At 47.3% G+C, this 27325-nt stretch overlaps 1 protein-coding gene and 1 long non-coding RNA gene across 2 annotated transcripts in view; one reads left to right on the top strand and one right to left on the bottom strand.

The window, feature by feature from the left end:
• The window catches only part of CERK (ceramide kinase), a 72357-nt gene extending 63698 nt beyond the window's left edge, over positions 1 to 8659 (bottom strand). The window contains exon 1 of the mRNA XM_072147092.1: positions 8373 to 8659. Within this exon, the coding sequence (XP_072003193.1) occupies positions 8373 to 8502 (130 nt within the window). The 5' untranslated portion in view covers positions 8503 to 8659. The remainder of the gene's footprint in view (positions 1 to 8372) is intronic.
• Positions 8641 to 27325, top strand: part of LOC140126986 (uncharacterized) — a 56487-nt gene continuing 37802 nt past the window's right edge. The window contains exons 1-2 of the long non-coding RNA XR_011854936.1: positions 8641 to 8722; positions 14669 to 14833. This is a non-coding gene — a long non-coding RNA (uncharacterized lncRNA). The remainder of the gene's footprint in view (positions 8723 to 14668; positions 14834 to 27325) is intronic.

Below are 27325 nucleotides of genomic sequence, written 5' to 3'. Positions count from 1 at the left end.
TTATGCCACTTGGAAGACGGCGATGCAAAAATGATAGATTTTTCCCCACATTAGGGTTTTATTTGGCAAATTTAGTAAAACATAAGAAAAAATATTCATGTCTGGTATCCCCGTAATTGTATCGACCCATAGAATAAAGATAACAGGATTTTTAGGCTATACGGTGAACACAAAAAAAAAAAAAAGTAAAAAATCCAGTACAGAATTGATGCTTTTCTACTCATGACCTCAAAAAAAGTTCCAAAATTTTCAACAATAGGTGATACCAACCCCAAAATGGTAACACTGGAAAAAGCATCTCATCCCGCAAAAAAAATGCCGTCACATGGCCCAAATAACGGTAAAGCGAAAATGTTATAGCCTTCAAAAGGGGGCAACGAGGAAACTAAAATCCTGGCAGCTGCAGGGTGCTCCTTCCCTTCTGCGCCTTGCTGTGCCCCCATAACACAAGTAATGTCCACATGTGGGGGGTCGCTGCACTCAGGAGAAATTGTAGAACAAATTTTATGGTGAGTTTTCTCTTTTTATCTTTTGGAAATGTGTAAATTTTAGGGCTAGATGAACGTATAACCGACAAAATTTGACCATTCTAAATTTCACCGCCATTTTGATTCAATTACTATGAAGATCTCAAGGGGTTAACAATCTTTGTAAATGCTGTTTCTGATAGTTTGAGGGGTGCAGATTTGAAAATGGGTTGGTTATATAGGTGGTTTTGTTGCTAAATATGTAAAATTTGATTTCAAACAGTATTTATCCCCAAAATAGTCAATTCCGAAAATACGGAAAAGCGCTATTCGATTTGTAGGCCGCGTGACGTCAAAATAAATGATCCAAACATTTCAAAAATTATGAAAATGTAAAGTAGACAAATGGGAAATGTTATTCTGCAAGTTATTTAGGTGGTAAATCTATCTGCCTGAAAACGCGGTGATTTTGAATTTCGAAAATGGCAAATTTTTCTAAAAATTCATCACTTTTTTCTTTTTTTTGTAAATAAACGCAAAACGTATCAGCCAAAATTTACCACTAAAATGAAGTACAACATGTGGGGAAAAAACAATATCAGAATCGCTTTGATAAGTAACAGTGTTCAAAAGTTATAACCATATAAAGAGACGCAGGTCAAATTTCAAAAAAAAGTTGCGAGCCTTAACCTGCAAACAGGCTGCGTCCTTAAGGGGTTAAAACACTGCTATAAACTGCAAATGAAGTTCTTAGGCCGAATTCACACCTTGTTTTTTTTGCCTACCTTGTGAGGGCACGTTGGGCAGTTTACTAACGTGTCCTTACAACATAGACAGACGTCTCACAGTGACAGGTATGTATGAAGACTGTCATTTGAACCACCAGTCTTAGGGTGATGCCACACATGACGTTTTTTAAGCATGAGTTTTCAGTCCGTTTAAAAAACGTTTTTGACAGTTTACCATGCGTTTGGCTGCTAAGAACCTAAACAGGTTCAAAGCAGCCAAACACATGGTAAACAGTAAAAAAAACACATGCGTTAAAAAACAGACCAAAAACACCATGTGTGGCACCCAGTGTCTCCCCTAATGAATGCAGGGAGAGGGGTGAACATTGGCAACTGCAGTCGTTGATTGGCTGCTGCCGATGTTCAGGTCGTCTCCAGATCGATGTCACTGTCCTTCTATGGACGGTGACATCACAGAGGAATCCCCTTGAGCCTACACTCGTGGAGGCCGGTGGCAATACAATAATGCTGGATCCAGCTCCCAAAGGCTTCAATGGCCTCCGCTGAGCATATATGTCACTCAGCAGGAGGGAACAGAATGGAAAAATACAGCCTGCTGCATTTCCATGTTGCATACTGTTAAGACAGTTGAAGGAAAAAAAAAAACGATGCTCTCCTGGCATGTACACTGAGCAGATGAAAAAATAATACAAGTGGTGTGAATCTAGCCTTAGCAGAGATACTCTTTGAGGGTGAAGACACACATGGCGTTTTTGGGCCGTTTTTACTAAGTGCGTTTTCAGATCGTTAAAAACGCATGCGTTAAAAAAAACGCATGCGGTTTTTGAAAACGCATGCGTTTTTGTCAGTTTTTCATTGCGCAATTTCAAATTTAACGCATGCGTTTTTAACGATCTGAAAACGCACTTAGTAAAAAACGGCCCAAAAACGCCATGTGTGTCTTCACCCTAAGGGAAAAGTTAAGAAATGTTTCCATGAATTTCTGAACAGACTGAGCCAACACTTGCTGCAACAGTTCTATTTGTGTAAACAAGGTTACTACAAAATGTACATCTCTGCAGGCCTCAAACATTAAATGTGCCAGCAATCTCTGTGATGCGTTAGGCAGGTACTGCATCATAATCTGATGTCATTCAGGACAAGGTATGTAATGCAATAAAATCACAGACTTACTCAGCTTTTTATGCAGGTTGTATCTGTATAGAAAATTGTGTTCAAAGGTGAACCAAAAGCTAACAGTGGAAAAAAAGAATTAACTTGCGCACACAAGAAAAAGCTAAGTCACACACACGATTGCTTTACATATTACTAGCATTGAGTATAAGTGTTTTTACTTTCGTTAAGTTTTTCTCAAAATATATCTAAAAACGACTAGATAAACATGTACCATGTATGTAAATCGTCAGTCCCAAAGAAATAAAGCACACATGCCCTATCTGCTGCTACGTTCAGGCCAAGGGAAGCCTGTTCTAGTCTCCACATTATCACCTAACCAGCAAACAAGAGATGATTTGTTTTTGAAGGTTGAAAAACATGGCTGCTTCCTGCCAAAAACAGCTCCTCTCCTGACAAGGGGTAGTATTGCAACAAAGCTGCACTTATTTCTATAGAGCTGATCTGCAAAACCAGCACAAACCATTGTCATGAGAGGAGCATTTTTTGGAAGAAAAAAGTATGTTTTAAAATCTATGGATAACCCTTATAAGGTTGCAGTCACAACAGACATATGCAGTAGATTAATTTATAGATTAATCCATGTGATGTCATTTTTGTTTGTAGTAATGGCATTCACACCAACACTAAGGTTCGTCATGTGCAAAATCAGCAGTTGATCTATTCTGTTCCTTTTTCATGACTGCTATTACAAATGTTCTGGTGTTTTCAGTCAGCTGCTCTGCTGTAATAGGAGCCGAATCTGTAGAGCATGTAAATACGAGAGTTACGTAAGTAAGGGCTGGTTATATGAGCACCAGCTACAACCACTGCCCTTTTCTACTATGTATTGGCCGTGTCTGAAGAAATGCAAAATTGTTACCACCAAGAAATGTTATACCTCTTTGCTACAGTTTTCCACTTAAAGGGAACCTGTCATGAGCAATATTGTCCTAATAAACCACTTCCAGAATATTGTCAAAGAGTGTAACAATCTACTTTTTGTTTCTTTCATGTCCCAGTGTGATCCAGAAAATAAAGTTTGAAGTGAGAAGTAAATTGGTTGCATAAAGTCACGGAGGTGGAGAGTTTAACACTGAAGTCGAGGTGGGGGAGCTCTGATCGCCGCCTCCTCTGTGATTGACATTATGCATCTGACTTTAAGAGACCTGGTTAGTGATGCCTCTGGATGTAGGACCATCAATTACAGTGCAGGGGGCTTTCTGAGGAAGAGGGCTTCACTTTAGTGTCCTCCTTCACTTTATACAACCAGTTTACATGTCGGTAAAGTAGATTTTCTGGATGATGCCACCACACTGGATCATGAAAGAAACATAATCTGGAAGGTGTTCAGCTGCTTTGAAACATATTGGTTGTGGCTTATTAGGTCAATATCTGCTGACAGGTTCCTTTTAAAAAGTCAAATATTTCTCCTCCTTTTTTAAAGATTAATGTATTTAGCTAATAAGAGGATCTTTCCTTAGAATTCAGTATTTAAACTTTGTGAAGCACGTGTATCTAATTTTTGGCTTTGCTTTTTCTTCTTCATTTGCGACTTATAATGACCCTTTATTGAGACTTTTTTTTGTACCTAAAGCAATCTCCCTTCAGAGTTTTCCACGGTTTATTTTTCTGGTGTGTTCCCTGTTATCACCAGATCCAAGATTTGAAATTGTGATTTGTTTTTTTTTTTAAGTCTCAAATTTTGGTGCATATACGCACACGCTCACAACGGCGCTCCCATCAGCTAATTCTTCCATCGTGGACCACAATGAGATAGTAAAGATACACATTAAGAGAAAGAAAAGAACAACTCACAACCGACTACTTAAAAGTAACACAACAAGACAGCTCACCCAAGTAATGCCCTGACATCCCTGGTGCCACAACTGAACCACATGTAAACTACAATAAAAGCAACTAAGTGTTTCCAGAGTTGACATTCACCATCATCTCATCTTAGAGGCTAGGAACTTCTACCAACAAGTGTTACATGCGGCTACATGGCCCCCCGCTGTGTATAACAGGGCACATGGCACTGTATGTGGCTAGATGGCCCCCGCTGTGTATAACAGGGCACTGTATGTGGCTAGATGGCCCCCGCTGTGTATAACAGGGCACTGTACTGTATGTGGCCACATGACCCCCGCTGTGTATAATAGGGCATTGTACTGTATGTGGCTACATGACCCCCCCCCCCCCCCTGCTGTGTATAGAAGTTAGGAGCAGAGGGCCCTGTACCGTATGTGGCTACATGCCCCCCCCCCCAGGTATATAAATGAGGGGCACAGGGCACTGAACTGTATGTGGCTACATGCTCCTCACCCCCGGGTATATAAGTTAGGGGCACAGGTCACTGAACTGTATGTGGCTACTTGGCCCCCGCTGTGTATAATAGTCAGGGCACTGTACTGTATGTGACTACATGGCCTCCCCACTGTGTATAATAGTTAGGGGCACTGTACTGTATGTGGCTACATGACCCCCCCCCCCTGTGTATAATAGTTAGGGACACTGTATTATATGTGGTTGCATGGCCCCCCCTGTGTATAATAGTTAGGGGCACTGTACTGTATGTGGCTACATGCCCCCCCCCCCCCCGCTGTGTATAATAGTTAGGGGCACTGTACTGTATGTGGCTGCATGGCCCCCGCTGTGTATAATAGTTAGGGGCACTGTACTGTATGTGGCTACATGACCACCCGCTGTGTATAATAGTTAGGGGCACTTACTGTATGTGGCTACATGACCACCCGCTGTGTATAATAGTTAGGGGCACTGTACTGTATGTGGCTGCATGGCCCCCCGCTGTGTATAATAGTTAGGGGCACTGTACTGTATGTGGTTACATGGCCCCCCCTGTGTATAATAGTTAGGGACACTGTACTGTATGTGGCTACATGACCGCCCCCTGTGTATAATAGTTAGGGGCACTGTACTGTATGTGGCTGCATGGCCCCCCTGTGTATAATAGTTAGGGGCACTGTACTGTATGTGGCTACATGACCACCCGCTGTGTATAATAGTTAGGGGCACTGTACTGTATGTGGCTGCATGGCCCCCCTGTGTATAATAGTTAGGGACACTGTACTGTATGTGGCTACATGACCGCCCCCTGTGTATAATAGTTAGGGGCACTGTACTGTATGTGGCTGCATGGCCCCCCTGTGTATAATAGTTAGGGGCACTGTACTGTATGTGGCTACATGACCACCCGCTGTGTATAATAGTTAGGGGCACTGTACTGTATGTGGCTGCATGGCCCCCCCCTGTGTATAATAGTTAGGGGCACTGTACTGTATGTGGCTACATGACCACCCGCTGTGTATAATAGTTAGGGGCACTGTACTGTATGTGGCTGCATGGCCCCCCGCTGTGTATAATAGTTAGGGGCACTGTACTGTATGTGGTTACATGGCCCCCCTGTGTATAATAGTTAGGGACACTGTACTGTATGTGGCTACATGACCGCCCCCTGTGTATAATAGTTAGGGGCACTGTACTGTATGTGGCTGCATGGCCCCCCTGTGTATAATAGTTAGGGACACTGTACTGTATGTGGCTACATGACCGCCCCCCCTGTGTATAATAGTTAGGGGCACTGTACTGTATGTGGCTACATGGCCCCCCCTGTGTATAATAGTTAGGGACACTGTACTGTATGTGGCTACATGGCCCCCGCTATGTATAATAGTTAGGGACACTGTACTGTATGTGGCTACATGGCCCCCCCTGAGTATAATAGTTAGGGACACTGTACTGTATGTGGCTACATGGCCCCCCCTGTGTATAATAGTTAGGGACACTGTACTGTATGTGGCTACATGGCCTCCCCCCCCCCCCCCGCTGTGTATAATAGTTAGGGGCATTGTACTGTATGTGGCTGCATGGCCCCCCCTGTGTATAATAGTTAGGGGCACTGTACTGTATGTGGCTACATGACCACCCGCTGTGTATAATAGTTAGGGGGACTGTACTGTATGTGGCTACATGGCCCCCGCTGTGTATAATAGTTAGGGGCACTGTACTGTATGTGGCTACATGACCACCCGCTGTGTATAATAGTTAGGGGCACTGTACTGTATGTGGCTACATGACCACCCGCTGTGTATAATAGTTAGGGGCACTGTACTGTATGTGGCTACAAGGCCCCCGCTGTATATAATAGTTAGGGGCACTGTACTGTATGTGGCTGCATGGCCCCCCGCTGTGTATAATAGTTGGGGGCACTGTACTGTATGTGGCTGCATGGCCCCCCTGTGTATAATAGTTAGGGACACTGTACTGTATGTGGCTACATGACCCCCCCTGTGTATAATAGTTAGGGACACTGTACTGTATGTGGCTACATGGCCCCCCCTGTGTATAATAGTTAGGGGCACTGTACTGTATGTGGCTACATGGCCTCCCCCCCCCACCCCCCGCTGTGTATAATAGTTAGGGGCATTGTACTGTATGTGGCTGCATGGCCCCCCCTGTGTATAATAGTTAGGGGCACTGTACTGTATGTGGCTACATGACCACCCGCTGTGTATAATAGTTAGGGGCACTGTACTGTATGTGGCTACATGGCTCCCCCCCCCCCCCCCCCCGCTGTGTATAATAGTTAGGGGCACTGTACTGTATGTGGTTGCATGGCCCCCCCTGTGTATAATAGTTAGGGACACTGTACTGTATGTGGCTACATGGCCCCCCCTGTGTATAATAGTTAGGGACACTGTACTGTATGTGGCTACATGGCCCCCCTGTGTATAATAGTTAGGGACACTGTACTGTATGTGGCTACATGACCGCCCCCCCTGTGTATAATAGTTAGGGGCACTGTACTGTATGTGGCTACATGGCCCCCCCTGTGTATAATAGTTAGGGACACTGTACTGTATGTGGCTACATGACCACCCGCTGTGTATAATAGTTAGGGGCACTGTACTGTATGTGGCTACATGGCCCCCCCTGTGTATAATAGTTAGGGACACTGTACTGTATGTGGCTACATGGCCCCCCCTGTGTATAATAGTTAGGGACACTGTACTGTATGTGGCTACATGGCCCCCGCTGTGTATAATAGTTAGGGGCACTGTACTGTATGCGGCTACATGGCCTCCACCCCCCCCCCCCCCCCCGCTGTGTATAATAGTTAGGGGCACTGTACTGTATGTGGCTGCATGGCCCCCCCCTGTGTATAATAGTTAGGGGCACTGTACTGTATGTGGCTACATGACCACCCGCTGTGTATAATAGTTAGGGGCACTGTACTGTATGTGGCTACATGGCCCCCCCTGTGTATAATAGTTAGGGACACTGTACTTTATGTGGCTACATGACCGCCCGCTGTGTATAATAGTTAGGGGCACTGTACTGTATGTGGCTACATGGCCTCCCCACTGTGTATAATAGTTAGGGGCACTGTACTGTATGTGGCTACATGGCCTCCCCACTGTGTATAATAGTTAGGGGCACTGTACTGTATGTGGCTACATGGCCTCCCCACTGTGTATAATAGTTAGGGGCACTGTACTGTATGTGGCTACATGGCCCTCCCTGTGTATAATAGTTAGGGACACTGTACTGTATGTGGCTACATGACCGCCCGCTGTGTATAATAGTTAGGGGCACTGTACTGTATGTGGCTACATGGCCTCCCCACTGTGTATAATAGTTAGGGGCACTGTACTGTATGTGGCTACATGGCCCTCCCTGTGTATAATAGTTAGGGACACTGTACTGTATGTGGCTACATGACCGCCCGCTGTGTATAATAGTTAGGGGCACTGTACTGTATGTGGCTACATGGCCTCCCCACTGTGTATAATAGTTAGCGGTACAGGGCACTAGTATAATAGTTAGGGGTACAGATAAAGTACAGTGCATAGCACCAGTGCATGATGACTGGCACACTGCACAAGGCCCACTAGCAGGACAGACTGACAGGTGAGGTCCCTGCCCCCAGACCAGGGCAGCCATACCAGCCCCAGCAGCATGTGATGCTGCACCATTTACTCACCAGCTCGGCTGCTGTCCCGTCCCCGCCGGGGCCTCACTTCTCTCCAGGACAGTATCGCCATGCAGGGGTCCAGGGTCACCTCGTAGCTGTGACTTTTCACAGACATCACTGAGCACAGCACGGGCTCCATGATGTAAGAATAGAGCGCTCCAACTCACTGACATAACCCGCTAGTGCACCCCCGGCCGTTCACATGGAGGATCCCAGCTAGCGGTCCGCGACTTCCATTGTCTGCTCCGGGAGATTCTCAGGCTCCGCCCCCCGCGTCAACACGTATGCAAATGAGCCGCGTGTGGGAGGATGTGCAGACTAGCAGAGAGAAAGAGAAAATGCTGCGAGGCGGGGGTGAGGTGAGGGCACAGCAGGGAGGAAGGGCACAGACAGGGTACAGCTGATACTGCACATAGATATTACAGCTATCATGGATACAGCTCACAGACTGTGTACTAGGTGCACCCCTGATACAGCTGACACTGCACATAGATAATACAGCTATCATGGATACAGCTCACAGACTGTGTACTAGGTACACCCCTAGTACTGCTGACACTGCACATAGATAATACAGCTATCATGGATACAGCTCACAGACTGTGTACTAGGTGCACCCCTGGTACAGCTGACACTGCACATAGATAATACTGCTATCATGGATACAGCTCACAGACTGTGTACTAGGTGCACCCCTGGTACAGCTGATACAGCACATAGATCTTACAGCTATCATGGATACAGCTCACAGACTGTGTACTAGGTACACCCCTAGTACTGCTGACACTGCACATAGATAATACAGCTATCATGGATACAGCTCACAGACTGTGTACTAGGTGCACCCCTGGTACAGCTGACACTGCACATAGATAATACTGCTATCATTAATATAGCTCACAGACTGTGTACTGGGTGCACCCCTGGTACAGCTGACACTGCACATAGATAATACAGCTATCATGGATACAGCTCACAGACTGTGTACTAGGTGCACCCCTGGTACAGCTGACACTGCACATAGATAATACAGCTATCATGGATACAGCTCACAGACTGTGTACTAGGTGCACCCCTGGTACAGCTGATACAGCACATAGATCTTACAGCTATAATGGATACAGCTCACAGACTGTGTACTAGGTACACCCCTAGTACTGCTGACACTGCACATAGATAATACAGCTATCATGGATACAGCTCACAGACTGTGTACTAGGTGCACCCCTGGTACAGCTGACACTGCACATAGATAATACTGCTATCATTAATATAGCTCACAGACTGTGTACTGGGTGCACCCCTGGTACAGCTGACACTGCACATAGATAATACAGCTATCATGGATACAGCTCACAGACTGTGTACTAGGTGCACCCCTGGTACAGCTGACACTGCACATAGATAATACAGCTATCATGGATACAGCTCACAGACTGTGTACTAGGTGCACCCCTGGTACAGCTGACACTGCACATAGATCTTACAGCTATCATTAATATAGCTCACAGACTGTGTACTGGGTGCACCCCTGGTACAGCTGACACTGCACATAGATAATACTGCTATCATTAATATAGCTCACAGACTGTGTACTGGGTGCACCCCTGGTACAGCTGACACTGCACATAGATAATACAGCTATCATGGATACAGCTCACAGACTGTGTACTAGGTGCACCCCTGGTACAGCTGACACTGCACATAGATAATACTGCTATCATTAATATAGCTCACAGACTGTGTACTGGGTGCACCCCTGGTACAGCTGACACTGCACATAGATAATACAGCTATCATGGATACAGCTCACAGACTGTGTACTAGGTGCACCCCTGGTACAGCTGACACTGCACATAGATATTACTGCTATCATGGATATAGCTCACAGACTACAAGGTGCACAACTGGGCCCAAAAGGCTTAGGGGTTCATAAGGCTGTGCTTTCCCATATGAGAAAACTAGTACTATAATACATACATTACGGTTTAAGTCTCAGGTCAACATCTGCAAAGATTTTGTATGCACTCTCCGAGTTTGTGTGGGTTTCCTCCGGGTCCTCTGGTTTCCTACCTCACTCTAAGGCTGGTACCACACTTATTAAATTAACGCAAAACACCGGCGTCTCGTTCCCGATCGCAGGCGTTTCCATAGAAATGCCGATGCGATCAGGCCGCGGCCCGCGCCGGTGCTACGCGTGGCAGCAGCCTAAAACATACTGGTAGGTTGATTAGATTGTGAGCCTCATGAGGACAGGGGCTGATTTGGCAAACTCTGTGCAGTGCTGTGTAATCTGTGTGCGCTATATTTATACATATACATATTATACATTACAGCACGGCAGGGGCGTCACTAGGGTAGCAAAAGATCCGGGGCACGGGCCCCAATGTATATGTACCATAATTTCTGAAGTGTCCACTCCTGTACATGTTCTTGCAGCAAAAACAATTGTACCTATACAGCTAGAGAAAACACAGGCGAAATCCCTACTTATTCCATCCAGTAAATGCAGTTGATGTGCCCTCGCATTGTAACTGTTCTGTATCTTTTCCATTAGGCCCAGTATCACCATGTCTCCTCTTTCAGCAACACGTCATACCTGTGTGGTTTACCACAAACACATCTTATGTCCCTACATGTTGATCTCCTAACAGTGTTATGCTGCTGCTCCCCCAACAGGGGTACTAAATGGTATTTTTAAGTACCCCTGAAAATACTACCAGTACACAGTAATAATGCTTCCTAGTAAAACACTGTAAAATGTTCCCCATTGTAGGTAAAAAGCCCTCATTCCTGCGCTCTAAAATACCACCACTACCTCAAGTGTGGGCCCCATTCTTTATAAAGCCTGATATTGTGGCAAAATGCTGTCCTGATTATGGCCCCCACACTTAGTAATGACCCACAATCATTAAACTTCACATTGTGGTTTAAACTCAGTATATCGTCCCCATTTTGATCCTTACACTTTATAATACACCCTTATTGTGGTCCTCACATTTTATGAATAACCTTCCAACCCCCCAGTAGTCCCATACATTATATTACCCCTCTCTCTCTTGTGTTATTTGCATTTAATAATGTCCCCTAATTGTGCCACCCACCCAATAAATGTTCCATTAATATGTCCTGACATGCTATAATGCCATCCACACTTAATCCCTGTGGACCCCACTAATGTCCTCTCACTGTGACCCCTTCCTAATAATTCCCCTTCCTCAATTGAGGCTCCCATCCTAACATTGTCCACTGAAAGGAGCCCCCTGCCTAATAGTGCCTTCACACCAAATAAGTCCACACGCCACAGTCCACATAAAAATGCCCACAGTAATTACCTGCAGCCCACATTATTATCCATGGTCTACAGTAATGCCCCCTCTATATAGTAATGCCTCCAGGCCAAAATAATTCCCCCTTTATAAAGTAATGCTCCTAGTCCATAGAAATGCCCCCTTTATAAAATAATGCCCCCAATCCATAGTAATGCCCCCTTTATAAAATAATGCCCCCAGTTCACAATTATGCCCCCTTTATGGAGTAATGCCCCCAGCCCACAGGAATGCTCAATTTATAAAGTAATGCTACTAGTCCACAGTAATGCCCCTTTATCAAATAATGCCCCCTTTATAAAATAATGCCCTCAGTCTGTAGTAATGTCCCCTTTATAAAGCAATGTCTCCAGTCCATAGCAATGCCCCTTTTATAAAGTCATGTTCCAGTGCACAGTAATGACCCCTTTGTAAAGTAATGCCCCTAGTCCCTAGAAATGTCCCCTTTATGGAGTAAGGCCCTGAGCCCACAGCAATGCCCCTTTTATTAAATAATGCCCCCAGTCCATAGTAATGCCCCCTTTATAAAGTAATGCCCCTAGCAATACCCCTTTTATAAAGTAATGCCTTCCATCCACAGTAAATCCCCCTTTATAAAGTAATAGTTCCAGTGCACAGTAATGCCCCCAGTCCATAACTATGCCCACACTGTCTAATAATAAACCAAAAAAATTCACTAATTCTCACCAGTCTCCCCTCCTTACCCTTTCAGTCTTCTGTGCAGGACGATCGGCGGTGACGTCATCACATCGCGTCTCCTGCTCCCGGCTGCTGTCTTAAGCTGCTCCAAGCAGGAGACGCAATGTAATCACATTATCGCATCTCCGGTTCTGTGTATTGTTGCACGGAGCTGACAGCTCAGTGCTCCACCACACTACTCATCTCTATCTGTGTCCTGACGTCACAGATAGGGATGAGAGTGAGAAAAACTCCCCGGTCAGCGGGACCAGTGACCTGCTGATCCGGGGCTCTGGCCAAAAGATCCGGGGCACGAGCCCCGGATCTTTTGACATTGCGACGCCCCTGCAGCACGGGCCTGGCACAGATTTTGCACTGGGGCCCATCAGCTTCAAGTTACACCACTGCTGACACTGCATATAAGGCCTCATGCGCACAACCGTCAGTGGGAAGTACATACATCCCCATAGACAGCTATGGCGCACGGCTTGGTATGGTGAGCACAATAAGCGCTCACCATTTTAAGCCATAGCCGCAAAAAGAAAGAGCCTGCTCTATCTTTGGCCATATCTAAGGACGTGTAGCTAGTATTTTTAATGGTAGAGGGGCAGGGGCGAGCAGTGCTCACCCCATACTCGTTTGTGCATTAAGCCTAAGGGTGATGTCACACATGGCGTTTTTGGTCCGTTTTTAAACATCTGTTTTTGGCAGTTTACCATGCATTTGGCTGCTTACAACCTGTTTATCTATTAAGATAATTGGGGAAAACGGACTAAAAACGGACCAAAAACGCCATGTGTGGCATCACCCTTAGATTGGGTTTACACCACGGTTTATGTATACCCTAAGCGTATACAATGTCAAATAGTGACAAATGGAGACGTTCGCCAAAAAAAGCAGGAAAGAAGTAGCAAGCTACCATATATACTCGAGTATAAGCCTACCCAAGTGTAAGCCAAGGCCCCTAATTTTACTACAAAAACCTGGTAAAACCTATATTTTTTTTACTCGAGTATAAGCCGAGTTTGGGTTTTCAGCACATTTTTTATACTGAAAAACTAGGCTTCTACTCGAGTATATATGGTAAGTCTTTTATCATACAGTCTCTGTCTGAGCAGCGTACGCTATGGGAAGCGGATGCAGCTCATTGCATCTTTCCCTACAGCCCCACCAAGCACATAACATTGCTCAGCAGGACAGTGACATCACTGGTGGAACACCTCATTCATGGACACTCCTACCCCTGCATTCAGGGGGGGGAGAAGGGTCCCTGGGGGACGTATCCTACTGTATAAGCATACAGTGGAATACAGGTCACTAATATGAGGGTGCAGTCACACTGCATTGCAATTAGTTTTGGGTTGGTTTTAGGTGGTATTACTTATTTTAACAAGTAAATTACATCAAATCAACGGGTGAATGACATTTGTGGAACAGCTTTCTCTTTCAAAATCAAATTCACCCATTCAGTTCATGTCTTTCACCTGTGAAATTGACAAAACTGCACCTAAAACCACCTCATAACTAATTGCGATGCAGTTTTAACTGCAATGTGTGACTGCACCCTGAGCTCTGAGCTATGATTGGTTACAATTGACAATGAGTATAAGACACTTATGTGTGAGGTAAGATGTATAGGGATAGAGACATAGAGATGGGCAGGGAGAGTGAGAGACAGCCAGGGAGAGTGAGTGATAGAGAGACAGTCAGGGAAAGTGTGTGACAGAGAGAAAGCCAGGGAGAGTGACACAGAGACAGCTAGTGAGAGTGAGTGAAAAAGAGACAGTCGGGGGGAGTGAGTGACAGAGACAGTCTGGGGGAGTGAGTGACTGAGAGACAGTCTGGGGGAGTGAGTGACTGAGAGACAGTCTGGGGGAGTGAGTGACTGAGAGACAGTCAGGGGGAGTGAGTGACTGAGAGACAGTCAGGGGGAGTGAGTGACTGAGAGACAGTCAGGGGGAGTGAGTGACTGAGAGACAGTCAGGGGGAATGAGTGACTGAGAGACAGTCAGGGGGAGTGAGTGACTGAGAGACAGTCAGGGGGAGTGAGTGACTGAGAGACAGTCAGGGGGACTCGTACTACAGACACCAAAGGGGTTGCCCTCGGGAGATTCAGTACATCAGCCTCTCCCTCCGTATTTCTTGCACACACCACCTGCTGGAGACCTGCCAGGCTGTCCCCGGTCCGGTCCCCATACCAAGCACCGTGACATCAGCGTGCCTAGGCCGCAACCGCCAGCCACTCAATGTAACATTATCCATGTAACATTATACTGTAAGTGACTGTGACGTTTTTAGGGACTCCGTTTCGGGATGTGCTGCCTGGAGCCGCAATAGACGTCTTGTGGTGAATTCTGTAGCAATAAGGTACAGACGGAGAAGTCATCAAGGTTCTGTAACTGATGAAGACCAGGACAGATCAAATCAGAGGTAGAAGCTCCGGAGCTACGACTGAGTTACACAGTGAGTGATGTCTATATTTTCCTTATGGTAGCCCTGGAGTGAAGTAATTTTTTTGTGCTGTATAGTAATGTGTAGTTTTTTCCCCAGTTGGTATATGTTTGTATGTGTGGTGTACTCATTACAGCAATATTATTAGTATTGTTCAGGCATGTGGGTATTGGTGTGGGTATAAATATATTTATGTATTTCAGTGTTTCTTATGGTGTGTATTTGTATGTGTAGCGTAAATATAGTGTGTGTAGAGTATATATGGTGCTGTGTTTATATGTGTTTATGCGTGTTATGCATATATACTGTATGTGTGCTTATGTCTGTGGAGTGTATATATGAGATATGTGAATTCAATAATGTGCAGTATAGGGTCAGCAATGAGTGCTTAGGTATATGGGGGCCCCAGTTCTAAGTTTGCATCGGGGCCCACTTGGTCTTGTTACGCCACTGCTTAAAGAGGTTTTCCCACAAAAGAAAATTCTCAAATCTCAATCCCCTAGTGATGTTTACATAATAAAGATCATTTTAACCCCTTACTTTACAATTTTACTCAGTTTTATTGCAGTTTTAGCTCTTATCACTCCCTAGGCTGGTCAGTGCAAGTTCCCCCCAGCTGGGAGCAGACATGATCCTTCTAATGCTGTGAGCTGACAATGTGGTTAGATTATCAGGGTATAGATGTATATACAAATAATGTAGCTGTATACATGAGGTAAAGGGCAGAAATGGTAGTGATAGGGTGGGATTAATGTTAATCTAACGGTACAAACATTCCCATTGGGATCACCCTAACTGTACTGTACCTATACTCTACTTCTGTGTAGCGCTCCTAATCTAGCAGTACGGTATGGCTATAAATGCATACAAAACCTAAACTAAAGAACAACAAAGCCAATTTGCCCGAAGTATGAAAAAATTAATCTTTATTAAATAATAAATCATAGACAAACATTTAAAAACTGGTAACAGGTTGATCTGATTAAGGGAAATAAGTTCACTACAAAGTGTAGACATCTCACTGGAGAAGTGCTCGAGGGGGTGTACATCTCACCTAGGTTGCTACGTAGTGTGAGATGGTAAGTCCAGGATTGATCTGTTGCTCAGCAGTATTATGCTGCTGAGTTGTTGTTTAATCTTGCCGGGCCTGGATTTACATGGAGTGGCAGGTAGGTTTGGTAGTGGGACTTGCCACTCCCTCCCCTCGATCCAGTTCGGGTTTTGGATCAGGTGAGCTCTGCTCCTAATCAGCCTGTGAAGGTAAAAGCTTTCCAAAAGCTTGCAGGTCTGGGCTCTCAGCCAGGAAACAGCCTATGTGGGTTTGGAGGAGCCCTGCATCTTCCTGTCTATGCGGCCGCTGTGTTTACGAGTGTTAGATAGGTGAGACAACCTGTTAGTAAGCGCCCAGACGGGTAGGTCTTTTGTTTGAACTTTTAAAAGCACGGTGTTGCTGTATTTATGTTTGCTGGACTGTTTATGCTAAAAATAAACGCCAAGTTGATCTTTTATACATCTACGTCTGCTGTGAACTGTGTCCTAACACACCATCCCCCGGGAAGATCCCTACAATTGGTGCTGCGGAGCGGGCAAAAACGGTTGCTAGGGGCAACGGTGTGTATCAACTTGGCTACAGCTGCTTATGTCCTGGGTGAAGACTGCTACTTCACTCCAAAAACAGACAAGCGCCATGGAGGAGATGTGGAAGCAGTTTATGCAAGTGAATTTGCAACAGCAGCAGGCTCAGACAGCGGCTAACCTGCGCCATGAACAAGCAATGGCTCAACAACAAAAACTCATCGAGCTCCTGATAGCTAAGCAAGAGGCGTCTGCAGAGGCTAATCCACAGCCAGCGGTGGCAGCCGCTCCAGAGACTTTTTATGTGAGACGGGCTGTGCAGCGAGCGCTGCAAAAGATGACTGCTGAGGACGATGTTGAGGCCTACCTAACTGTCTTTGAACGTGTGGCTGAGCGAGAGAAGCTACCAGCTGCTGAGTGGGCAGAGGTCATTGCGCCCTATTTAACAGGTGAACCTCAAAAGGCCTACTATGACCTCAGTGAGCAGGAGGTCAAGGACTATACTCGGCTAAAAGCAGAGATACTTGCCCGACTAGGAGTTACCGCTGCTGTCCGTGCCCGGAGGGTACGCAACTGGAACTACAGTCTGGACAAATCTGCGAGGTCCCAGATGTATGACCTGATCCCTTTGGCAAGAAAGTGGTTGGAGCCAGACACCTCTACTCCTGCACAGATCCTAGAGAGGGTCGTGATGGATCGCTACCTCCGAGCACTGCCTGCTGACCTGCAACGCTGGGTGGGACAAGGTGATCCTAAGAATGCAGACGAACTTGTCAACCTTGTGGAGAGGTTCCAAGCGACTGAGGACTACCTCCGTGATGTTCCTGCAGCTTCTTCACCTCCCCGGAGTGCCAGGTCTGTGCCGTCACCTGGTAAGAGACTTCCATCGATTGGGGGAGTGTGGAGGGGTGCTGATCGAGGGAAAAGGGCTCAAGAGGTATCTCAGGGGCAAAAGACTGGCGATGGTCCCGGGTGGCCAAGTGGCCCTAAAAAGGACTCCCTGCCAGGGAGACCAGGCCCTATCAAGTGCTGGAGATGCCATGAGGTGGGACACGTGTCTGCCCATTGCCCCCTTACCTCTGAGCCAATGGAGTGTGACGCTAGCCGGCGTCAGTCGCTATTTGCGGAACCATCTTGTGTTGCAGTTCCTGGACTAGAGACTGAACCGCAAGTCTGCAACATTACCATTAATGACTTCCCTGTTAAGGCGTTGCTGGACTCAGGAAGCCTTGTAACCTTGGTGCATGCCAGCCTGGTGGCTGGGGACTTTGGGTCAAAAAAACACATGAGTGTGGTTTGCATACATGGTGATACAAAAGTTTACCCTATAGTGCTGGCTAAAGTCGGGACTGAACTAGGCTCCGTACAGTATGAAGTGGGTGTGGTTAAAAACCTCATGCATAATGTAATATTGGGACGAGATTTTCCGTTGTTCTGGGCTTTATGGGGAAAAAGAAAAACCCCCGAAAGGAGTGAGAATACCCCTAAGGTTGTTGCATTACCCACTGTAAATGATAAAACTGTGCAGGATGAAAGTGATGCTTTTCCTTTACAGGTCCTGGCTGGAGAGGAAGAGGAAGCTCCTCCCACTGAGCAAAATATACCAGACTTAGAGGTGTCTAGGGTTAATTTTGGGACTGCACAGTTGCAGGACCCCACTCTTAAAAATGCGAGAGAGCAGGTTACTGTTTTGAATGGGGTACCTCAGGAACCAGATGCTGAGAATAAATTTCCACATTTTTCCGTGACTAATGATTTCTTCTATAGAGTCACTAAAATTAATGATGAAATTGTGGAACAGCTTCTGGTCCCTAAGCCGTACCGGCGTCAGGTGCTTGACATGGCACATAACCATGTTCTTGGGGGACACTTGGGGACTGAAAAAACGCGGGAGAGAGTCCTCCAGAGGTTTTATTGGCCTGCAATTTATGATGACATTAAAAAATACTGCGAGTCATGCCCCACATGTCAGCTTAGCGCCCCAGTGTCACATTTTCGTAGTCCTTTGGTGTCGCTCCCCATTATAGAGGTGCCTTTTGAGCGTATTGCCATGGATTTAGTGGGTCCCATTGTAAAATCGGCTAGAGGACACCAGTACATTTTGGTTGTCTTAGACTATGCGACCCGCTATCCTGAGGCTGTGCCCTTAAGAAACACTGCATCTAAAACAATTGCCCGGGAGCTGTTTTATATGTTCTCTAGGACTGGGATCCCCAAAGAAATCCTGACTGACCAAGGTACGCCCTTTATGTCTAAGGTGATGAAGGAGCTATGTAAGCTATTTAAAATCACACCTATACGCACCTCTGTATATCACCCCCAGACAGACGGATTGGTGGAGAGGTTTAATAAAACCCTCAAACATATGTTGAAGAAAGTGGTAGAAAAAGATGGTCGTGATTGGGATCACTTGTTACCTTACCTGATGTTTGCTGTGAGGGAAGTTCCCCAAGCGTCCACAGGGTTCTCTCCCTTTGAGTTGGTCTATGGTCGTCACCCTAGGGGTCTATTAGATATTGCAAAGGAGACATGGGAGAGTGAGTCCACCCCATACAAAAGTGTTATCGAGCATGTAGCACAAATGCAGGACCGTATAGCCACTGTAATGCCCCTAGTAAGGGAACACCTCCAGAGGGCGCAAGAGAGCCAAAGTAGAATTTACAACCGTTCTGCGAGAATCAGGACATTTAACCCAGGTGACAGGGTTCTCATACTAGTTCCCACTATAGAGAGTAAATTCCTAGCGAAGTGGCAAGGTCCCTATGAAATTGTTGAAAAGGTCAGTGAGGTAAACTATAAGGTGCACCAACCAGGTAGAAGGAAGCCTTTCCAAGTTTATCACATAAACTTGATCAAATCCTGGAAAGACAGGGAATCCTTGGTGGCAACAAATCCTGGTAATAATTTGTCACAACCAATCCCTTCGGTCAAGGTTGGTGATACCCTATCAGGGTCACAGAAACAGGAGGCTAAGGAGTTTTTGCAGAAAAACAAAGACAAGTTTTCTGACCTTCCAGGGCGTACACACCTCATCCGTCATCACATTGAAACTGGGCCTAGAAGCAGAGTAAACCTCAAGCCCTATAGGATACCAGAAGCACGCAGAGAGGCAGTGTCTGCTGAGGTGAAACGTATGCTTGACCTAGGAGTGATTGAAGTTTCACAGAGTGAATGGTCCAGTCCGATTGTGCTAATCCCAAAGCCCAATGGAACTTGGAGGTTCTGTAACGATTTCAGAAGGTTGAATGAGATCTCCAAGTTCGATGCTTATCCTATGCCCAGGGTAGATGAGCTGATTGAAAAGATGGGTAATGCCAGGTACATAACCACCCTCGATCTCACAAAGGGCTACTGGCAGATTCCTCTTACTGATGAGGCTAAAGAGAAAACTGCATTCTCCACCCCTGAGGGGTTGTTCCAGTATGTAGTGATGCCATTCGGGTTACATGAAGCACCTGCGACTTTTCAGAGGTTGATGGACTTGATTCTGCGACCACATCGTGATTATTCAGCTGCCTACCTCGATGATGTGGTCATTTTTAGTCCCGATTGGGAAAGTCACCTCTGTAAGGTACAGGTTGTGTTGAATGCCATAAGTGATGCAGGGTTGACCATAAATGCCGAGAAGTGTGCACTAGCCCTAGAAGAGGCCAAGTACCTGGGTTACATTATTGGGAGGGGTTTGATTAAGCCACAGTTAAATAAAATTGAGGCAATACAGAATTGGCCTAGACCCCTGTCAAAGAAACAGGTCAGAGCTTTCCTGGGTATTACGGGCTATTACCGTAGGTTTGTGCCGAACTTTGCCTCAATTGCAGCCCCGCTAACTGACTTGACAAAGGGCGGAAAGTCAGCAATGGTGACGTGGACTCCAGAGGCCGAGAAGGCTTTCCAAAGCCTTAAGTCTTCTCTGTGCCAACAACCTGTGCTAGTTACCCCCGATTTCAGGCGAGAATTTCTGGTCCAGACAGATGCCTCTAACACAGGGTTAGGTGCAGTTCTCTCACAGGTGGTGAATGGTGAGGAGCATCCGGTGATGTACTTGAGTAGGAAGTTAACCCCGGCCGAGAAGAATTATGCTATTGTGGAGCGTGAATGTCTGGCAGTGAAGTGGGCCCTAGAATCCCTGAAGTATTACTTGCTAGGCAGGAAATTCAAGTTAGTGACAGACCATGCCCCCCTAACATGGATGAAACTAAACAAGGAGAAAAATGCAAGGGTGACTAGATGGTTTCTGTCCCTACAAAATTTCAATTTCACTGTGGAACACAGACCAGGGAAATTACAGGCGAATGCTGATGCACTGTCAAGGGTACATTGTCTGTGGGGACAAAATGCTCAGCCCTCCGGTCTGAAAAAGAGGGGGGGGATATGTAGACATCTCACTGGAGAAGTGCTCGAGGGGGTGTACATCTCACCTAGGTTGCTACGTAGTGTGAGATGGTAAGTCCAGGATTGATCTGTTGCTCAGCAGTATTATGCTGCTGAGTTGTTGTTTAATCTTGCCGGGCCTGGATTTACATGGAGTGGCAGGTAGGTTTGGTAGTGGGACTTGCCACTCCCTCCCCTCGATCCAGTTCGGGTTTTGGATCAGGTGAGCTCTGCTCCTAATCAGCCTGTGAAGGTAAAAGCTTTCCAAAAGCTTGCAGGTCTGGGCTCTCAGCCAGGAAACAGCCTATGTGGGTTTGGAGGAGCCCTGCATCTTCCTGTCTATGCGGCCGCTGTGTTTACGAGTGTTAGATAGGTGAGACAACCTGTTAGTAAGCGCCCAGACGGGTAGGTCTTTTGTTTGAACTTTTAAAAGCACGGTGTTGCTGTATTTATGTTTGCTGGACTGTTTATGCTAAAAATAAACGCCAAGTTGATCTTTTATACATCTACGTCTGCTGTGAACTGTGTCCTAACACACCATCCCCCGGGAAGATCCCTACAAAAGATACAACCAGATGGTACAGGGTAATGCATGGGACTGGTTCATGCTTAAAATATCAAAAATAATACACAGAACAATGAAAAACTGAAATGTAGATAAGTGACAATAGGGGGCAGTGGTAAAATATTTTTGTTTTTAAGGTGCGTATTGCATGTGGGGGCAAATGTCAGAAATTACACTATTGCTGTTTGCAGAGAAAGTGTCAGGTGCTATAAAGTGCACAGAACATGTAAATTCCAAATGACATCCTCCAAGAATACACTCCTTACTATACTGCCTGTAATAAGGACAAATGCTTGTGTCTAGTCCTATTGCATGATAATACAAAGAAGCATATTGCACATACCCATTGACATTGTTACAATATCTTAATGCATAAGAGCTGGAAAGGAAGTATTGCACGTACCCATGATGAAATTTCACCCTCGTCTAGTGTGAGGTCCCCAACGCGCGTTTCGGCACAAGCCTTTGTCTGGGGTTGTTATGTGGATGAGTGCACTGGGGTTTTATGACAGACCTGTCAGAAATTAGTAGCCCAATCCAAACGGCACCATCGGGCGCACGCCATCCGAGAGGGACACACCTCCCGCCTGTGTCTTACCCAATGCACATGACCCAACACGTGATGGTGACATCACGGTGGGACGCATCATGTGGGCTGCGGATCAGGTGATCGGGGGGTGTCCCGCCTCAGGCGTGTGCGCACAGGTGGGAGGTCTCAGCTATGACATAAGGAACTAAGATAAGAGCCGGAATTATTAGAGAAAAGGGAGAAATATAGCCATACATATTGTGAGACACTAAAGGGGTTAACTGTGGATGGGCGGTATGTTTCCCCTAGGTTTTGCTATTATGCAAGGCCTTAGTGCTGAGGTTTGTGTCCAACAACTTGGACACAGGTGGTGGGAACAGCCCAATTAGCCCCATAAAGCCGCTCAGCAGAGCTGGAAGTGTGGTCTCTCTGTAAGGAGGCTGGAGAGCACACAGCCCTGACCTCTGTGCCTGGAGCAGCCAAGTGATTTTGTATAGTGGTGAGTTAGTGGAATACCTGTATAGTTAGCACCCTGACGGGTAGGATTTTGTTTGTTTAATGCCTGAATGTAAAGGCTGTTTTATTTTGCTGCTGCAATAAATGCAGGCGAGACCTGTTTTGGACTGTACCTTGGTGTCACTGTCTTGAACTGCATCACAGCACCCCGCTACCACGGTCTCTACTGGGCCAAATCCCCACATATGGTGCTTCGGATTGCGGGCAGTTCAAAAAGACACACACCTGAAAGGCTCGCTACATCCTGCAACAGTGCATGGCCTGGGTGAAAGCAGCAGGCAAATTGCAGGATAAAGTCAAGATGGAGGACTTTATTAAAGCCATGCTCCAGCAGCAGGAGGAGAGGTCCCGCCAGCAGCAAGCCATGCTCCAGCAGCAGGAGGAGAGATCCCGCCAGCAGCAGGAGGAGGCCAGAGCTAATCGGCAGCAGCAGCAGGAAGAGTCCCAGGCTAATCGGCAGCTGCAGCAAGCCATGTTCCAGCTGCAGGAGGAGAGGTCCCGCCAGCAGCAGGAAGAGTCCCGAGCCATGTTCCAGCTGATGATGGAAAAGTTTTCTGGCATTATGGCAGCACCGCAAGCAACGACTACTGAGGGGTCCCATACTGGTTTGCAAGGGTACCCGGTTGTCCAGCGTTCCGCACGGGCTGCAGTACAAAAGGCTTTACAAAAAATGACGGCGACCGATGACGTGGAGGCGTATCTCACTGTGTTCGAGCGAGTAGCTGAGCGAGAGGAGTTACCAGCTGAGCAGTGGGCAGATGTCCTGGCACCGTTCCTGACGGGCAAAGCGCAGAAGGCCTACTACGACCTGAGTGAAACGGAGGCACGTGAGTACCCCCAGCTAAAGGCGGAGGTTCTGGCTCGTCTTGGGGTCACCGTTCAAGTTCGCTCCAGCCGGGTCCACCAGTGGGCATACTCAGAAAAACTACCCCCACGCTCCCAAATGCATGACCTGATCCATCTTGTCCGGAAGTGGCTACAACCAGAGGACTGCACCCCAGCACAGATGGTAGAGAGAGTGGTTCTTGACAAGTACACCCGTTCTCTGCCCTCTCGGCTCCAGCGGTGGGTTGGACAGGCCGGTCCCACAAATGCTGAGGAACTCGTGTCCCTAGTAGAGAGATATCGGGCTACGGAGGATCTTCTACTTACCTCTCCCACACGAAGCAGTGCCAGTGACAAGGTCACCAAATCATCTGGCAAGACTGCTACTGCGGAAAAGGGGAGACAGGTCAGGTTGGGAGGAGGTTCATTGGGGGGCGTGGATACCCAGAAACCCAGTGAGGCTCGTGACAGAGGTCATAGCCGTATCCAGTGCTGGCGATGCCATGAAATGGGCCGTATGGGTCACTGCTTGCCTGGCCGGTTCTGACAGCTGAAACGGTCACGGATGCAGAACCCCAAGTGTGTATGGTCACAATCGGGGGCCACACAGTGGAAGCCTTGCTAGACTCAGGGAGTCTGGTCACCCTGGTGAGGGGAACTTTGGTTGATCCTGGACTATACAGTGGGCGGAAAGTGGGAGTGTTGTGTTGTGTACATGGGGACACTCGCGAATATCCCACTGCTGTCATCAACCTACATACCCCTTGTGGTACTATTACCCATGAAGTGGGGGTGGTGGGGACCCTGTTTCATGAGGCTATTATTGGCAGAGACTTACCAGTGTTTTGGGACCTCTGGAGACGAAGACGAGACGAAGACCCACCTCAGGTGCTATTGCAGATAATGGACATCAGTTATGTCCGGCCTTGGCCCCTGAACCCTTTGAGGCCAATGTTCCCACGCCAGCAGTAGGGGTGACCCCATGTGATGAATTCTCTCCCCTAGAGGTCCTAGCTGGTGAGGTCGAGGGCCACAAGGAGGTAGCCGACCTGCCGGACCTTGAGATTTCCCGTGAAAATTTTGGGGCTGCACAGCTACAGGACCCTACCTTGTTTAAAGCACGGGAGAATGTTAAAGTGATAAATGGGGTACTCCAAATACCAGGTGCTGACAAAATATACCCCCGAATGGTGATTGTTGGGGAACTGTTGTACAGGGTTGACCAGGTACGGGGTGAGGAGGTTGAGCAACTTGTAGTACCCCAATCTCACCGTAGGCTGGTGCTAGATTTGGCACATAAACATGTGCTGGGAGGGCACTTAGGTGCTGAGAAGACCCGAGAGAGGATCCTGCAGAGATTTTTCTGGCCCGGGGTGTGGGAGGAGGTAAACCGGTATTGTAGCTCCTGCCCTGAGTGCCAACTTACTGCCCCGGTGTCCCACTTCAGGAGTCCTCTGGTCCCGTTACCAATCATAGAGGTGCCGTTTGAACGGATTGCAATGGATTTGGTTTGCCCCATAGTCAAGTCCACAAGGGGGCACCAGTACATCCTGGTTTTCCTGGACTACGCTACGCGGTATCCAGAGGCAATCCCGTTAAGGAACACCTCCTCCAAAAACATTGCTAGGGAGCTGTTCCAGGTATTCTCCCGCACAGGCCTCCCCAAGGAAATCTTGACTGACCAGGGAACCCCATTCATGTCTAGAGTAATGAAGGAGATGTGTAAATTACTGCAGGTTAAACAGCTCTGCACCTCTGTATATCATCCTCAGACAGATGGCCTGGTCGAGAGGTTTAACAAGACCTTGAAGAGGATGCTAAAGAGGGTGGTCAGCAAAGATGGGAAGGAAAGGGATTGTTTGTTGCCTTATTTGATGTTTGCCATACGTGAAGTTCCCCAGTCCTCCACGGGTTTCTCACCCTTTGACCTGTTATATGGCCGTTCCCCACGTGGGCTTTTGGATGTAGCTAAGGAGACCTGGGAACAGGAGAGGACCCCCCACCGTAGTGTGATTGAACACGTCTCCCTTATGCAGGACCGCATAGCGGCGGTAATGCCCCTTGTAAAGGAGCACATGACAAGGGCACAAGAGGCCCAGTCTAGGGTCTACAATAGATCAGCCAGACTCAGGACCTTTAACCCAGGCGACAGAGTGCTAGTTCTGGTGCCCACCGTTGAGAGTAAGTTCTTGGCAAAATGGCAAGGTCCATATGAGGTCATGGAGAAAGTGGGGGAGGTTACCTATAAGGTATCTCAGCCGGGGAGGAGGAAACCCGAACAGATATACCACGTGAACCTCCTAAAGCCATGGAGGGAAAGAGAGTCCCTGATGGCCGTGGGAGTAGAAAAAGCGCCTGTCCCCAAGAAGGTGACACCGGAGGTAGGTGTACCCGATGCCAAGGTGCCTGAAGTACGGATCTCGGAGTCCCTCTCCAGGGCCCAGATTCAGGAAGCGAAGGAGTTTGTGCTCCGAAACGTTGATGTGTTCTCTAAGTTACCGGGTCGTACTTCAGTCATCAAGCATGACATTATAACCAAACCCCACATCCGGGTACACCAAAAACCCTACCGGGTCCCTGAAGCGCGCCGGCTAGCCATATCCGAAGAAGTCAGGCAGATGTTAGACCTGGGGGTTATCGAGGAGTCTAAAAGTGACTGGTCGAGTCCTATTGTGTTGATTCCTAAACCTGATGGTTCCCTACGGTTCTGCAATGACTTTAGGAAGTTGAACGAGGTGTCCAAATTTGATTCTTATCCTATGCCCAGAGTTGACGAGTTGATAGAACGACTTGGACAGGCTAGATTCTTCTCCACCCTTGACCTGACGAAAGGGTATTGGCAGGTACCCCTCACTGACAGGGCTAAAGAGAAGACCGCTTTTGTTACTCCTGATGGGCTATTTCAGTATGTGGTACTCCCCTTTGGGCTACATGGGGCTCCCGCCACATTCCAGAGGTTAATGGATCTCGTGCTAAAACCTCACCGAAGATATGCCTCGGCCTACCTGGATGACATCATAGTCTTTAGTAATGATTGGGAGAGTCATCTAGCCAAGGTACAAGCAGTGGTAGACTCCCTGAGGGCAGCAGGGTTGACAGCGAACCCCCAAAAATGTGCACTTGGTCTGGAAAAGGCCCGTTACCTGGGGTACCGTATTGGGCGAGGTGTCATCAAACCCCAAGCAAATAAAGTGGAGGCGATCCAGCAGTGGCCACGACCTATGTGCAAGAAGCAAGTCAGGGCTTTCCTAGGCATAGTGGGCTACTATCGCCGATTTATTCCCGATTTTGCGACAATAGCGGCACCCCTGACTGACCTGACCAAGGGTAGCAGGGCGGTGATGGTAAAGTGGAGTGAAGAGGCTGAGGGGGCGTTTCAGCGACTTAAGACGGTTTTGTGTGAGGGACCGGTGCTGATCACCCCTAACTTCACCAATACCTTTATTGTGCAGACTGACGCTTTTGACGTGGGCTTAGGGGCTGTCCTGTCCCAAGTAGTGGAGGGTGAGGAACATCCCGTGACATTCCTGAGCCGCAAGCTCACACCCCCTGAGAAGAACTATAGCATAGTTGAGAGGGAGTGCTTGGCGATTAAATGGGCTCTGGAATCCCTGAGATATTACTTGATAGGGCGACAGTTTACACTAGTGACCGATCACTCTCCCCTCACCTGGATGAGTCAGGCCAAAGAGAGGACCGCCAGGGTCACAAGGTGGTTCCTAATGTTGCAGAATTTCAAATTCACGGTGGAACATCGAGCAGGAAAGCTGCATGGGAATGCCGATGCCCTGTCTCGTACCCACAGTCTGATGGCCAAAGGTGTTCGCCCCAACAGGGTCAAACAGAGGGGGAGGGTATGTGAGACACTGAAGGGGTTAACTGTGGATGGGCGGTATGTTTCCCCTAGGTTTTGCTATTATGCAAGGCCTTAGTGCTGAGGTTTGTGTCCAGCACCTTGGACACAGGTGGTGGGAACAGCCCAATTAGCCCCATAAAGCCGCTCAGCAGAGCTGGAAGTGTGGTCTCTCTGTAAGGAGGCTGGAGAGCACACAGCCCTAACCTCTGTGCCTGGAGCAGCCAAGTGATTTTGTATAGTGGTGAGTTAGTGGAATACCTGTATAGT

Source organism: Engystomops pustulosus, chromosome 4, assembly GCF_040894005.1.
Source record: "Engystomops pustulosus chromosome 4, aEngPut4.maternal, whole genome shotgun sequence".
Lineage (NCBI taxonomy): Eukaryota > Metazoa > Chordata > Amphibia > Anura > Leptodactylidae > Engystomops > Engystomops pustulosus.
The sequence above is the reverse complement of the archived record's forward strand: the minus strand, read 5'-3'. Positions and strand labels throughout refer to the sequence as shown.